Here is a 16,220-nt window from a genome sequence, read left to right on the forward strand (position 1 = left end):
TCATGCAAGAAAGGAATTTACTGGCTTAGGACCAGATAAGTCATGTAATGCAGTGAATTCAGGAGCTCCACAGGTGCCCCCTGACCACTTCAGTCTTTCAGCTCCACTCCTGGAAGCTGGCTCCGTTTCCCAGCCAGGCTTTTCCCTAATGGTGATACTTAGCTTCAGGCTTTCCTCAGAGCACCAATTTCAACTGAAAACAGAGCAAGCTCTCTTTCCCTGCAGTTTACAAATGTCCCAGGGTTCACTCTGATTTGACCAACTTGGGACTGACCTTGTTCCTGAATGAGTCCCTGCAGTTAGAGGGACCGGATGCCCTGACTGGCTTGGTCTAGGGTCATTGTCAACCGCCCCCCCCCCCCGGCCCCGCCATGCTGGGAATAGAATCACTTGGATGAGAGGAGGGAGTGGGTATGGGAGGTGTGGTTCCATGAAAAGGAAATCAAAGTACTTTCACTAAAAGAAGGGAAAACGGAGGCTGAGCAGCTGAGACAGTGTTTCCCAGAAATGGAGAGGATGCCGGGCTTGTGAAGCCCCACATGCTAAGCTTTCCCCTCCCCCGCAGGGTCGGGGTTCCCCTCGCTGGTGTCCCTGACAGAGCCTTGTCTAACACCCCCATTAGCACACTCATGACATGGCCTCGTCATTGTTTGTTTCCAGGTCTGTCTCCTCAAGTTACTCTCTTCTTTCTTCTCTGTCTCAGCTGATCTCCAGTGTCTTCTCTTCGATCTTCTCAGCTGGGAAGGGAAGGAAATAAGATAGTTACCCAAATAATGGAAGGTCACTCTAGAGATACGCCAAAAAGTGCAATGGGAATTCAGAGAAGGGCAAGATTGAAGGGGTCAGGAAAGCTGTTCTAAGGTCTCTTTAAGGGTCTGAGAAATAAAGGAGTTGCCACAGAAGCCAAAACATCCCCTTGATTATTGGTAGAGAGGCTGGGTTGGTGGACATAGTTTTAGGTCTGTTCGCTAAGTGGGCTGCTAATACAAATCCCATAGTGACGCCGATTAACCCACCCAGTCGTGGCAACACGAGACCAGAGAAAGCCTCCCCTGACCCTTGACCCCTGTGGAAGTAGAACCCACCTCGGCAAGAACAGTGGGATTCTGTACCCTGCAGGCAGCTAAGTCCCAAGAGGACTGAGGGGTGGAGGGGTGGCATTGGCCTATGCATGACCATTCCCCGCCCCCCCACCAGAATGGTCATCTTTTACTTTCCTTGAGACAAAGTAAATAATGAGGGGTAGAGAGAGGACAGGAGTATTACACCTAGTGGAATTCCTTGCACGTGGAAGGAAACGGGTAAGGTTTCCAAAGGTGGAAATGGCCTTATGGAAGGTGGCCTTATGGAAGGTGGCATTTACCTGGGTCCCAAGCAGAAGGGACTGGAGAGGCTTCAGGCCAACACTTTTAGGTGCAGTTTCTAGTTGCCCCTTTGTCTCATGGCCCTAATGACTGCCCTCCTGCTTGCCTCCTGGCTGGGCTGCTCTAGTGCAGCATCTCTAGACCCTGGTACTTGGGTCTTGACTTGCTTGTACATGGTTGTGCGTCTCTGTACCCGAAGATCCTACCCCAGTCCTACACTGCAATGAGTGGTCCATTGCCAGGTGCACAGCCCCTGCTGTTGGGCTTCTTCCCACTGTGAACTGGGCCAGGCTGTAGATGAGAGTAACCTGAGCTGAGTCAGAAAAGCACTGATTGCAGGGAAGGAAGGAAGCAATAGGAGTCATGTGCCACTTCACCCCGTGGGCTCCGGGCCCTCCACTGTCCAGTTGGGAAAACAGGTGCAATTCTTGCCTACATGAGGCAGGGAAGCCTTGCTCCAGAAGCGGGGGTGGTGGAGGCTGCCTGAACGTGATTCTCACCCGGGCTTTTGATCTAGTTCTGGGAAGAGTTGATCTGAGGTGTCTTAGGTCTTGCGGTAACATATACAGCCCCATCCTTGAGGACAAAAACAGATGCTTCCATGAATTGTTTTTAGGTTATGAACTAGGAGGAAATTGCCTGCTATGAAGAGATTTCACATACTGATGAGTAAGTGGATGAATATTGTAAACACTTGCCATTCTGAATAATAGATGGATAGAGCTTTGGGTTTACACACCCTTGTGAAGGGACGAGAAGGCAATTACTGCTATCTTTGGTCCTGACAGTTGGAGCCCAGGGGTTGCGTCAGACTCAAGCAAATTACTTTCCAAGTTTTTGGGAAAAAGGGACTAAGGCCTAGGCATCAAAGCTGACCCTAATTCACTTACAATGGGTCCATTTAACCCTCTGGGGAATGCCTGTCCTCAGGTGTAATGCCTGAGAAATGGTTTCTATACATGCCATTGCTAAGCCAATAAATAGGTGCTTCGTATCGCTCTGCCAGATCCCGAAACTGGGAGAGATGATATCCAGTTCAGGACCTGGAACCTGCAGGCCCTAAGGAAGGGCAGAACAGAGGGCAAGGGCATGTGCTAAGGGGCACCAGAGAAGGACAGCTGGAGGTGGGAGTGTGCAGTGCCCCTAGCACTTTCCAGGCAGAGAGCGGGCCCATGACCTAACTCCCAGTACCAGCTCTGTGGGCAGGCATACTCTATTGAGCTCGATGACGGAGCCTGATTCAGGCTGGGTTCCCTGGGCAGCAGACTTGGCCATGGAGATGAGCAGGTGGTATTGGGGGTGCTCTCAGGTTCCACACCTATGGAGGAAGGGAAGGAAGCAGGCTTGGTCAGATGGAGAGGGTGAGGTGCCAAGTAGTCTTGACAAAGGCCTCAGCTGACCCCACAGAGAGTTCTGAAGCTGGGACGGCCTTTTGACTTGTCCTGAGTCGGGGTGAGGGGACCAGGCCTTTATACCCCAGCTTCAGCCAGTCATTGCTTGCATGCTGTCCCCAGAGAAGAGGCTGTGATGTTGGGTGAGGAAGCTCAATTCCTGAAGAGGGCTGATAACTGAGGGCTGTCAGCCAGCAACACTCCCAGAAGCGAGGGGCAGAAGCCCTTCTGTCATGAAGGTCCACCTGGGTTGCATATCCTGGTGTCTGCTACTCCTTATGCCACTCAGATCCACTTCTTTGTATAAGTTCTGGGAGCAGCTCTACTTTTTCTGGGGGGGGGACTGATGGTTAACGGGACGAACCATAGCCTCCACCACTGCAGCTGGTCTCGCGGCCCCAACTGATACTCATCACCTCCCTCCTCTACTATCACCCGCAGGAAGCACCTCTGCAGAGCCCCTGGTCACCACGCCCCTTTTAGGTCATGGCTGCTGCACTCGTCTGTTTACCGTCAAAGTGAGCAAGGGTGTAACAAAGAGACACCCAGCCGGATCATCTGCTTGCCAGACACCTTCCCTTTTGCTCCCGTTGTGAAACTGCAGCCTGGCTCTTCCTGAGGATCAGGGTCACTTGTTGCTGCCAGGATGGTGACTCCTGCTTGCCTGCTGGTCCCTTGGCTCAGAGTGCCTGGTGGCAACTGTGAATGAGTTCAGTGGGACTTGCGCTGCATCTCCGGATGGAAATATTTCCTCTTTGAGAACGAGGACCTCAAAAACCCTCAAAGCTCAGAGTTGTGGTGACATAAATACCCCAATGGGATCACTGGGATTAATGGTAAATGGAGCCACTCCTACTTCCACCCCTTGGTTCCTGGACCTATTTATTCTTCCTATTGGGACATAGCACCATATTGATTTTTTTTTTTTTAAGATTTTTTTGATGTGGACCATTTTTAAAATCTTCATTGAATTTGTTACAATATTGCTTCTATTCTCTGTTTTGGTTTCTTTCTTTTTTGTTTTTGGCCATGAGGCATGTGGGATCTCAGCTCCCCGACCAGGGGTCAAACCCGCACCCACTGCATTGGAAGGTGAAGTCTTAACCCCTGGACTGTCAGGGAAGTCTCTTGATTGTTGATAGAGTATAAACTGTGTTCTGGAAGATGATGCCCATCCTTGGTTGGTAGCATCTCTGTGCTGGCACCTCAGCTGTGCCTTCATAGGCTACTCCTTCTCTCTGTTCAGGCTGGCATCTTTTGGATGGTACAGAATGTGGTAGGGCCAGTGGATTCCATGGTCATGTGCCACTGTCACACCTCCTTTGCTGTGCAATGGGTCCTTTGGTCTGATTCGATGTTATGTGGGACCCTGTGTCAATGTGTCAGACACTCAGTAAACACTCAAGATAGTGGTGCTGGCTGAGGCCCAGCAGGCAAAAAAGGCAAACCATATCCGAAACGCAGCAACTCCAGTCAAAGTAAATTGCTGCCATTTCCAGGATGGAAGGTATCCGATGTAGTCAACTTGTCATCGAGTGGCTGGCTGTTGTCTATGAGGAATACTGCCATTTTGGGGGCTCAGCATTGGTTTCATTGCTGGCAGACCGGACATTCAGCAGTGGCAGTAGCTACATCACCCTCTGTGAATGGGAGCCCATGCTCTCGGGTCCATATGTTCTCATCCCTGCCACCGTGGCTACTCTATTCATGGCTAGTACTGAGGTGGCTCATAGCATCTGGCTGATATCAATGGGTGAGTCATTCTTCCTACTTGGTTGTTTAGTACCTCTTTCATGGTAGGTGCTCTCTGGTGGGCACCTGCACACTTCTTGCCCAAACACATAATCCATCCACATACCTCTATCCCAGACCTCCGTGTCCTTGATCTTCTTTCTCCTCCCAGTCTCCTGAGCAACCAGCCAAGCCATCTGCTAATGCCCTGAGTCCATATATATTCCAACCTTGCCTACATTTCTGTTCACACAAAGTGTGAGAGGATTTATTCACTGGGAGAATTTCCCTTGCCACGGTCTTTCAAGATCACCCTAGGGTGGGGCGCTAGTGCAGCCGCAGTTCATTTTCAGCTTGCACCCACACACCACTTTGACCTATGAGCAAATCGAGCTTTGTTTTTTTTCCTCCTTTGTCCGCTGGTCATAAAGGGACTCCATCTCCTATGCAGCCATAGGTGTGAGCTGAGGGAGAGGCATCAGTGCATAAATGCTAGGTGACATGGATGTGTGGCTTACTGTGCCCCTGGCCCTGCTCATCCCAATTCTGGGTGTACCACTTCTTACTATAGATTATTGTTGGGCCTACTCATCTTTATGTTTTGGTGGGTCTAACAGGCAGAACCCAACTTATATAAGATAAGCTCATGATGAAGAATTTTGGATCAACTCAAAAATATACAAAGAGAATAAAGTTTTTCAACATTGTTCTGGGGTTACACAAGCAAAACAAAGTTTGTTGATAATGGATTGGAAGAGAAGTTAGGCTAGAATGTACTGCTAGGGTGTGAACAACAAAGTGGTAGAGAGAATGGTGTAGAAGAAATGGATTTTGAAAATTCTAAAGCGGAATTTATAGGTAGGTACAGAAATGGAGACAGCAAGCATGTTTGTCATCTTTTGAAAAACAAAATCATAGCTGTAAAAGGAAGGAGAAGGGGGTGGTAACTGGAAAGAGGAAGAGTTAAGGTCTCTTTTTTTCCCAAAGCTTTTTTGAGGATGAACTTGATTGTGTTTAGGTACTGAGGGGAAAGAAGCAATAGAGATGCAGAACAATGGTGGGATTAGAGGGGCTCAGCTGGAGTACCTGAAAATTCATTTTGGTAAGCAGAACAAAACAAAACAAAAACAGAAAACAAAACAAAAAAGGAACAAAGGAAGCAGGACTGTAGGAAAATTCAAACTTTCCCTTGTGTTGGGCTGCACTCCGCAGGCCTACAAGGCCTTTGCTTGCCCAGCTTCAAGACCGAACAAAGAGCCTGGAGTCAGCAACAGAGACATCAGTGGTTTAATGGATGGGGGGACCTTACACGTCTGAAGCAAGGTCCTGGAGCGACACCCCACCATGTGCGGCACATATGGGCAGGACATGGTGGCAGTCTTTGCTCCCAAGGGGAAGGGGAGATTTCCAGTTATAGGGGAAATGATGTCAGGTTGGCTCATTAGTTACCAGGGAAACCAGCAGAGGGGCACGCCCCTCACCATCCTTTTGAAAAGCTATCATTAGCTGGGGCCTGGGGCAAGTAAGTAGGAAGGTCAATCAAGTCAGTAGGGTGTAGGTGAAGCAAGCACTGGTTGGGCAGGGGATGTACAGAGAGCAAGAGAACAGCCATCTTGAGTGGCCTGACCATACACCCTCACACCCCGTTCCGGCCATCCTACCATCATTGAGAAAAGCATCAAATACTATTTTCTGTTATATACATTTCTCCTTATTTCAAGGGAAAATAAACATCAATACCAATCCCAGAGTAAAATCAGACAGTCTGGAGAGATCTAAATTTCAGTTCCCAGTACAGCATTTTTTTTCGGAAACATCTTTTATTAAGAACATATAAAATTGCTCAAACAGGTACATTAAGAGTAAAGTTTCTAAATGCACTGCCTTGGAATAAGCACAGGCTCTCACATGAAGACTTCCTTTTACAGTATTTTGTTCGTCTGTCAATAAGGCTCTTAATGTAAGTTTAAAAAAATTAAGGAAACAATTTCGTGTAAGGTCTTCCTAGTGGACCTCCAGGCATTCCATTTTAATGAGGTTGGGCACAGAATAGTAAGTTAATGCCCTTCAAGATCATTTGGCCAGGTTGTTCATGGGTGGTGCAAAGTAGGTTTTAGGAAACCTGTTTACCTTCTCAAGCTGCCACCTTTGGGTCAAAGAGAGAAGGACAGCTACTACACGACCAAGGGCATCTGCCCCAAGCAACTCCATTCTGCTGTCCCTTTAACCAAAGGGCTACCGCATTTCCAGACTGCGACGGGTCACCTGCCCACGTAGCTCCCTGGAAAGTGTCCTGGGCTCTAAGGATGCCACACCGGCCCACTCTCGCGTCGAGGCTTCACAGGGACAGGACGAGTGCTCCGGCTCCGAGCCTCGGAGGTGGTCTCGGCGCGCCGGGCGCTTGCGGGAGAGCCAGGTGGAGGCCGAGGAAGGTTTTGAGGGCAGCGGCCGCCAGGCCTCGGCAGGGTCTCCACTCACCAAAGGCGTCTACACCGTCCCGCCCCCGACTCCCCAAACTGGACACTCCCAGCGTCCCGCAGATGCAGTGCCGAGACCCCATCCCACCCTAGTCTCAAATCAGTGAACCAGACGACGGTCGCAGGCCTCTCAGAACAACTGAGCGAGCACCGCGCAGAGGTCTAACAGGCACCTGGCCGTGCCCCCTCACAGGGCGGGGTCGGGGGGCCGGAAGATGGCGGCGTCGGCTAGGTCCACCGTCCAATCTCCCAGGCGCCCTTGACTAGCTCTGGCCGCCGCGCCACCTACCTTGCTAGCTAGAGGTCCCGGCGCGCCGCGCGAAGGGGCGGTGACGGGCACTTGGCACCGCCAATCAGCACCGGGAGTCCGGGCCGCGCCCAATCAGGGCCGGGCGGCAGAGACCGGAGTAGGTTGCAAGCTGGCAGCGCATGTGGTGGACGCGGAACGCTGGGGACTTCGCCGCCAGCCTCGCCGCTTCCCGCGCGCTCTGTAGCAAGGCCCCTGGCGCCGGCCTGAGGACGCCGAGGAGGCAGGGGGCCGACAGGGCTGTCCGGCCGGAACCGCGGAGCACCTCCTGCAGCGGTCGCGGGCCCGCCCCCCGCGGCCGGTGCCATGTCCGACTCTCTTCCCTAAAGGAGACTTCCTCAGCGGTTGCTGCCGAGAGATGAAGGACCTGTTAGAGCGTCAGACGACTTCGGGGCCGGCCAACTAGGGGGGCTCGGCAGGAGGTCGCCTGCGCCCTCCCGGGCTCGTTCCTTTCGCCCCTTGAGCGAGGCCTCGCTCGCCTCCGGGCACGCGGCGGGCGCAGAGAGCACCTGGGCCCGGCGGGGCGTGCGGGCAGCATGTTCCCCCGGAGGCCGCCGGTTGGCCTGGCCGCCTGGCTGCTGGTGGGCGCGGCGGCGACCGGGCGCGCGGGGGCGCGGGGCGGGGGCCTCCTCGCCCTGCTGGCCAATCAGTGCCGCTTCGTGACGGGCCTGCGCGTGCGGCGGGCGCAGCAGATCGCGCAGCTCTACGGTCGCCTCTACTCGGAGAGCTCGCGCCGCATCCTCCTTGGTCGCCTCTGGCGCCGGCTGCGCGGACGCCCGGGCCATGCCTCTGCCTTGATGGCGGCCCTCGCCGGCGTGTTCGCGTGGGACGAGGAGAGGATCCAGGAGGAGGAGTTGCAGAGGTGGGCTCGGCGGCGAGGTCGCGCCTGTTCCCTGGGGTGGGGAGGTGGGAACGTTGAACCCTGGGGCCTGCCTTGGCCGTCAGTGTCTCCCGTTGACCCGGTGGTACTGGAAGTGACGATGCAAGTAGCTTGATCCTATCGTAGCAAAGCACGTTTCTTCATTGCATCTGTGTGTTAACTTGATTTGTCGAGTTAGAAATAAATGCGAGTGTAGGTTAGTGGAGGAGGGAGGCTTTGGGGCGCATGCCACTAAAGAAATAGCACTGTGGAAAATGGGTATTGAAGTAGGCCATTGTTCACGTAATCTTTAACATATCCAGAAAGGTGCAAGTTCCAGACAGGTTTTAAACTTGATGTGAGGGTATACTTGTGCAATTTACAAAATCACTTCATTCCAAATGGGATTTCGTGAGAAATGCCAGGAGAGCTCTTGTCATTGTGACTCATGGCAGAATTAGGAGGCTGGAAGCGATTTTGCCCTCCTGGGACAAACCAGTAGCCCAGACATTTTAACCTGGAAGAATTAGGTCAGTTGTTTGGTACTTCCACTAGAACTCTGGGAGTACTGTTTTATTAGGTTCTGAAATCACGCTGTCATCATCAAAAACCTCTGTGTGAAAAAAGTGCTGTACCATTGATTGAATTTGTTAACCTGTGGTTCTAAACTGAGCCCTTACGGTTTTCATGTAATATCATGGGGAAACCTTGATTTGGGTCTTGCTTTACATTGTCGCTGTATTTTCTTTTTAGCAGATATTCTTAAACTGTGTTCTCTCTCCACACACATACTCTGCCCCCTAAACTCTGAAACTGATTGCAAGAACCTAGGATAGTCCCCTACACCAGATAAATTCCACACAAGTCTATTTGTTGTAGCTATTTCTTCTGTTATTCCACATTTTTGGTTAGGTTAAAAATGGAAGTATTTCAGTAAAGTTAGCACTGTGACCTGTATGGAAGTGTAGCACCCAGATGGCAGGCAGCTATTAGTGTAACATTGTGCGTTGTGGTTAAATGCAAGTGTATCTTAAGAGCTGGTAATACTTTTTCTAACAGGAAAGATGACTGTTCTACAAATGCAATTTAAAATCATAACCACGAACAACCTTATTCACAAAAAAGTTAAGATATCAAAGCATGATAGGTGGTTTGCCTAGTTTCTGTTAGTGTTCTTTTGCTACTTTGTCCATTTGTTCTAATGGTGTCCTCAGGTGTGAGAAGTAAAAGAATGTATGGGAAGGAAACTTTTAAATTGAGAAATTACCAATTAACTGTTTGACTTTTCATTCTGTTTTTGACGATGAAATACCCATGTTCCACGATGGTGAAGTTTGAGGGGAAAATTCCCAGTTGGATCTGTTTGGGGAAGAGGAGAAAGACCAGGAAAGGGCCCCTGGGTGCCAAAGAGAGGGAAGATGTTTTGGGGGTGGGAGTTGAATAGCGTTGGGGCCTAGGTGACAGATGTCGTTCTTTGTCTTTCTCCATGTATTTTTATCGACCATATGCCCTAGAGCCTCTGTTTAGCAGGTCTCCCATTTGCAGGAGCTAGAGGGGGAAAAAACAATAGGAGATAGATGTGGTAAACACTTGAGTCCGTAGTCATTACCCACTGTGGCAGAAGGAAATTGGACAGTTGAAGCACTTGGTTCTAATCCAACTCCTAAAGAAGTAATCTGCGATAACCCATTTGGGAATTTCAGGAGCTTAGAGGAAGGCCAGTAAGGACACTTAAGGTGCCCTTTTTGACCCTCTCCAGAGTTGTTCCAGTAAAGGCCCTCATTTAACACCGCATGTCCAGTTCATGCTTGAATTCAGTCATATACTTAAAATTTGATCAAGTCCATTCTGAGGATTTTTTTAAATGTTATACTGATAGGGAGGCAAATAATATGCTGTCAACTGTATCTTACTTGTACAGTGATTTCATAGGTCTGTTGTCATAGCTTGTCATGTTTATATTTTATTTTTAAGTAATTAATTTATTTTGGGGGTGGTGCGCACCGTCCGCGGCTTGCTGGATCTCAGTTTCCTGACCAGGGATCGAACCCGCGCCCTCGGCAGTGAAAGCATGGAGTCATAACCACTGGACGGCCAGGGAATTCCCAGTATTTTACTGAATAAGATATTCTGGGTATAGGTTAACTTTTTTTGGCTTGGTGTTTAAGTATTCTGTTTGCTTTAAAGGGCGCTGAGGTTGTCGTAGCTAGTTTAGAGGATCTTAGATTTTGTTTGTTCTAGTGAGATGATTTTGGGTAGCTTCCATAATGGAGCACAGTTGAGTGTGCCTCGGGACATGTGCATTTCTTTCATTGTTAACGGAAGAAGAGCATGATTGTCCCATGGCCCCTAAATTACAGCCTTTGGCTCTTCTGTGCTGTTTCTGTACCAACTTGTCCTGGTACAGACTAATTCAGATATTGCTGTCTTGGTCAAACAGTGATGGGGTGTGAGGATGTCTCTTTGAATGTGTGCCTTAAAGTGGTGTGTGTTTTTTCTTATGTTAGTAGAGTTTCTGTTCAGAAGGACAAAGAAAAACCCTTGCTTTCTATTCTCTTATGCTTAAGAACATCTTAACAAGTAGGAATTCATTAATCGAGAATCAGCAAGAAAATTAGAGAAAAGAAGTAACTTGTACAAAGTGACTGACTCACTGATAGGCCAGGTGTAGAAATCAGGTCTTTTAATGCTTAATCTAGTGTTATTACCTGATAGGCTTTAATTAAATGATCAGGCAAAATAACTTTTAATCATTATTTTTGGTGCTAGCTGGCATTCTGTGAGCTCAGGTCAAATCTTATGGGAAAATACAGTAGTAAGTTTTTTAAAATAAATAATTAATTAATTAATTAATTTTTTTTGGGCTGCGTTGGGTCTTTGTTGCTGCACGTGGGCTTTCTAGTTGTGGCGAGCAGGGGGCTACTCTTCCTTGTGGTGTGCGCAGCCTTCTCATTGTGGTGGCTTCTCTTGTTGTGGAGCATGGGCTCTAGGCACGTGGGCTTCAGTAGTTGTGGCACGTGGGCTCAGTAGTTGTGGCTCATGGGCTCTAGAGCGCAGGCTCAGTAGTTGTGGCACACAGGCTTAGTTGCTCCACGGCATGTGGGATCTTCCCGGACCAGGACTTGAACCCGTGTCCCCTGCATTGGCAGGCAGATTCTTAACCACTGTGCCACCAGGGAAGTCCCAGTAGTAAGTTTTTATTGCTTTGGAACATTAAGAAAAATTACAGGAACAAAAAGGAGAAGGAAGTTAAGAAATATGAAAGCCTAGGGGAAAACGCTCCATTAATCTCCCTCCTCTTTTTTAAAAAAGTTACAGTTCATTGCTCTAGAAATTTGAGTAAATAAGTGACAGTAAAGTTTCATAAAGAAAATTAGCCATTTTCCCATTTTGGTCTTTAACTTTTCAGTGTGCTGTTAATTAGATAAATGATCAACAAAAAGTCCTTTTGGCTTAAAGGAATTAAAAAAAAATTTTTTTTTGCCACTGTCACTTAAGGATGTTTTTGTTATACCTTCTTAGATAATCAGAACTACGCTCAGAATTGCAATGACCTAATTGATGTCTTTTAGGTATGTCCCATGACAGTTGTACTTCAAGGTCTCTAACTTTGACAATAATTGGGAATTTGAGAGGGGATCATTGAAACAAGACAGCGTCTTACTGAAATTACCAATTACAGGAATGGCTTCATTTGAGTCATTTTAGGAGCCTTATATCAAGCTCTCCACTTAGGTCAGGACCCCCTATAGATGAGCCAAATATGATTATACTTATATTTCTGTTTTCATGGTTTTATGCCCTCAATTTCCATGGCTCTCAGTCCAGCCTTTCTCAAATGTTGAAATGATTTTAGTTTTGAAGAAAGGAAAGCATTGACTTTCTTTCTTTGATCCTCTTACTAATCTGCTGGTTCTGTTACTATCTTGGGAATAATCTTTTTTGTCCTTCTTTCCTCCCTTCTTATTACTTAAGTCTCTTAGATACCAAGGTTTAGACACCCATCCCTTCCAAATAAGGTTTGGCACAACAGGCTAACGAGATAACACGGTGAGAGGTTTCTCCTTCCTCTACATCTATGATAGTGATTGTGCACCTGTGTGCTAATGATGTCTGTCATGTCAACAGTTAGAAGTTGAGACCCTTCTGAGATTCCCGAACCTGGGACATAACGATCATTGACATTTCCATGATACAGTCTTACTCTAGCATTCATGTTGTGCTATTCAAAGAATGAATGTCATACCTTCACAAGACATTGCTGTCCTCCCTAGGGACTTAGTCTCATGTTTAATCAAGGCCACCTAGTGACCTTTAATCCTATAGGAGAGGCTGATTAAGCAGTGGGTCAGAAGCTCTGTACCACCTTGAGTCTTAGAAGGCCGTTAAAAATATTGCCTGTAGTCATATAGTTTAATTTTCTTAGAACCATATTACTATATAATTTTATGAGCCTCTGATGTGTTTTTCATAAGACATTCCTATCCCTCTTCATTATGTGGTAAGGGCATTCAAAAGTCCAGCTTAATTTTTATTGAAGGGTGCTTTACTAGTCCTCAAAAGTGCCATGATTGGTTCCACGTGATGCCTGCATTGTTGTTCTCGGAGCAGAGCTGTGACGTGACTTTACTTTCTCCTCTGCAAGATCTTATTGCCTACTCTAAATTTCCTTCCCTATTTCTGTATGGTTTTTGCAATGGTAGCAGTCAATCCTGTTCTGCAATGTTAATTCAAATTGAAACTTCAAAAAAAAATGGTTAAACATTTTTCATCAGAACATCAGTATAAATTGTACTGGCTAGGGTTATTGGTTGCAAACAAAGAAACTGATATTGGTTAACTTAAGCCAAAAAGGTGTTAGGTCATTCAGAGTGTTGACAAGAAGGCCACAGTACAGGTTGGCCAAGAGAACAGCCGAGGCCTGCTACTGGTAACAGGAATGCTCTTCTTTGGGCAGTGTTGCTGGTATTGTTTCCTGTAGATCTGTTGCACTGCTGGATTCTCAACTGCCCCAAGATCACTGAGAAAATCTAAAAGGTCCTGTGCCTTGTATTATTTCCTCAAGATTCAAAGCCTCTACCAGAAGTCTCTGATTAACCTCACTTAAATTAGGAGCCATGTGCTAACTGCTAGGGGCTGAGATGGGGGCTGCATCTCACCTATTTGGGAATTCTCTTCAAATAGGAAAAGATTTCAGGCAGTGGAAACAGCAAATGTCCCTGTATATAAATATTTTCATTTAATTCTGAAGTTTAAAATTCAGAGAATTGGAATTTTAGAGCTAATAGAAACCGTCAAGAAATAATGTCCTCACTTTACAGGTGGAACAAGGGAGGCTTTGCAGTTAAAATGACTTGTGTAAGATCACACCGCTAGTTGGCAGAGCCAGGACTGGAACACAGATCTCTACACTCACCATTGCTTTAGATTGCTCTAAACTTTTAATCTTGGGTTGCCAGTATAACTTTGAATTTTTGGCTTTTAAAGCAATGTGTTAATCTTTTAATACAAATTTGAATTATTAAGGCCTACTTCCATATTTACTCAGTTTATACTGTGAACATTTGTTGAGCATGTAATGTTTACCAGGTACTTGCTAGGAGCTGGACATAAAAATATGAAAAAGACTGATTCTGGGCCTTTAGGGAATTCATAGTTTAGTAAGGGCGACAGATATAAAGATAGATTAATTATAATATTGTGTGATATGTTTCTATAGAGGAATAAAAGTAAATGTATATGGTTAACTGCCTGGGAGTTAACCTTGACCCTTGTGGGGTTTTTGAAGGTTAAAAAGGCATGAAAGGGCCTTTCAGACAGAATGTATCAGTAGGTGGTGTCTTCAGTCTTTTTTTTTTTTTTTTAAAGGCAACATTGTTCAATTTGTGGCATTTCTTTCTCTTGAGGCTGTTTTTTTTTTAATTTTTATTTTTATTTATTTATGGCTGTTTTGGGTCTTCGTTTCTGTGCGAGGGCTTTCTCTAGTTGTGGCAAGCGGGGGCCACTCTTCATCGCGATGCGCGGGCCTCTCACTATCGCGGCCTCTCTTGTTGCGGAGCACAGGCTCCAGACGCGCAGGCTCAGTAGTTGTGGCTCACGGGCCCAGCTGCTCCACGGCCTGTGGGATCTTCCCAGACCAGGGCTCGAACCCGTGTCCCCTGCATTGGCAGGCAGATTCTCAACCACTGCGCCACCAGGGAAGCCCGGTGTCTTCAGTCTTGAATTGCAGAAGTGACATAGTCAGCCAGCAATCTTGCTTTCCTAACTGCTATTTAAAGGTTAAGGGGAGGGACTTCCCTGGTGGCGCAGTGGTTAAGAATCCGCCTGCCAGTGCAGGGGACATGGGTTCGAGTCCTGGTCCGGGAGGATCCCACATGCTGCAAAGCAACTAAGCCCATGCACTACAACTACTGAGCCTGCGCTCTAGAGCCCGCAAGCCACAACTACTGAAGGCTGCTCTCCACAACTACCGAAGCCTGCGCACCTAGAGCCTGTGCTCTGCAACAAGAGAAGCCACTGCAATGAGAAGCCTGCACACCATGACGAAGAGTACCCCCACTCGCCACAACTAGAGAAAGCTCACGCACAGCAATGAAGACCCAATGCAGCCAAAAAAAAAAAAAAAAAAAAGGTTATGGGGAAAACAAACCGTGTTTTTTTGGATTTTTGCTTTTTTAAAACATTTTTATTGGAGTATAGTTGATTTACAATGTTGTGTTAGTTTCTGCTGTACAGCAAAGTGAAATCAGTTATACATATACATATATCCACTCATTTTTTAGATTCTTTTCCCATATAAGTCATTACAGAGTATTGAGTAGAGTTCCCTGTGTTATACAGTAGGTTCTTATTAGTTATCTATTTTATATATAGTAGTGTGTATATGTCATTCCCAGTCTCCCAATTTATCCCTCCCTACCACCTTTCCCCCTTGGCAACCATAAGTTTGTTTTTTACATCTGTGACTCTATTTCTGTTTTGTAAATAAGTTCACTTGTACCATTTTTTTAGATTCCACATATAAGAGATATCATATTTATCTGTGTCTGACTTACTTCACTCAGTATGACAGTCTCTAGGTCCATCCATGTTGCTGCAGATGGCATTATTTCATCCTTTTTTATGGCTGAGTAATACTCCATTGTATATATGTACCACATCTTTTTTTTTTTAATTTTTGAATTTTATTTTATTTATTTTTTATACAGCAGATTCTTATTAGTTATCTATTTTATACATATTAGTGTATATACGTCAATCCCAATCTCCCAATTCATCCTACCAGGTTAAGGGGAAAACAAACCATGTTTAAAAAAATTTTTTTTAAATGTTTCAGATATATAAAAAGGTTTAAAGAAAAACATGAATGTTACAGATACAGTTATATTTAAGAACTAAAATATTGTAAATACAATTAAAGCCTCCTCTGGACCCTTTTCCAATGGAAATATCCTCTGTCCCCGAGATTATCCCAATTTATTATATTTCATTACCAAATGTGTCTTTATACATATGTATACATCCCTATATGATATATAATGATACATAGTTTGACATATGGTATTGTTTTGAATGTTTCAAAGCTTTATGCCGTTCTGAACAAAATACTAACAAACTGAATTCAGCAACATATAAAAAGGATTATATACCGTAGGTCCTTGTTGTTTACCTGTTTTATATACAGTAGTGTGTTATTATTTTTCAGATTCTTTCCCATTACAGGTTATTACAAGATATTGAGTATAGTTCCTGGTGCTATACAGTAGGTCCTTGTTGTTTACCTAGGGATCAGCTGGTCAGTTTCCACAAAATAGCCTATGATTTTGATAGAAATTATGTTGAATTTATAGATCACTTTGGGTAGTTTTGCCATCTCAACAATATCAAGACCTTCAACCCATGAACACAGTATATCTTTCCATTTATGTCTTTTAAAATTCCTTTCAATGATCTTTTGGTAGTTTTTAGTGTGTCTTTCACTTCTTTTGTTAAATTTATTCCTTATTATTTTATTCTTTTTGATGCTATGGTAAATAGAATTGTTTTCTCAATTTTATTTTCAGATTGTTCATTGCTACTGTATAGAAATAC

General features: G+C 46.0%; 1 protein-coding gene and 1 long non-coding RNA gene across 2 annotated transcripts in view; one reads left to right on the forward strand and one right to left on the reverse strand.

The window, feature by feature from the left end:
* On the reverse strand, positions 1-7,373 carry LOC309612002. The gene is made up of 2 exons (XR_014234882.1): positions 7,253-7,373; positions 1-737 (listed from the first exon to the last, which is right to left on the reverse strand). It is a non-coding gene; the product is annotated as an uncharacterized lncRNA (long non-coding RNA).
* The window catches only part of STARD7 (StAR related lipid transfer domain containing 7), a 21,778-nt gene continuing 12,930 nt past the window's right edge, over positions 7,373-16,220 (forward strand). The window contains exon 1 of the mRNA XM_082357123.1: positions 7,373-8,132. Coding sequence (XP_082213249.1) covers positions 7,807-8,132 — 326 coding nt within the window. The 5' untranslated portion in view covers positions 7,373-7,806. The remainder of the gene's footprint in view (positions 8,133-16,220) is intronic.

Source organism: Balaenoptera borealis (genome assembly GCF_965194805.1).
Source record: "Balaenoptera borealis genome assembly, chromosome: 15".
NCBI lineage: Eukaryota > Metazoa > Chordata > Mammalia > Artiodactyla > Balaenopteridae > Balaenoptera > Balaenoptera borealis.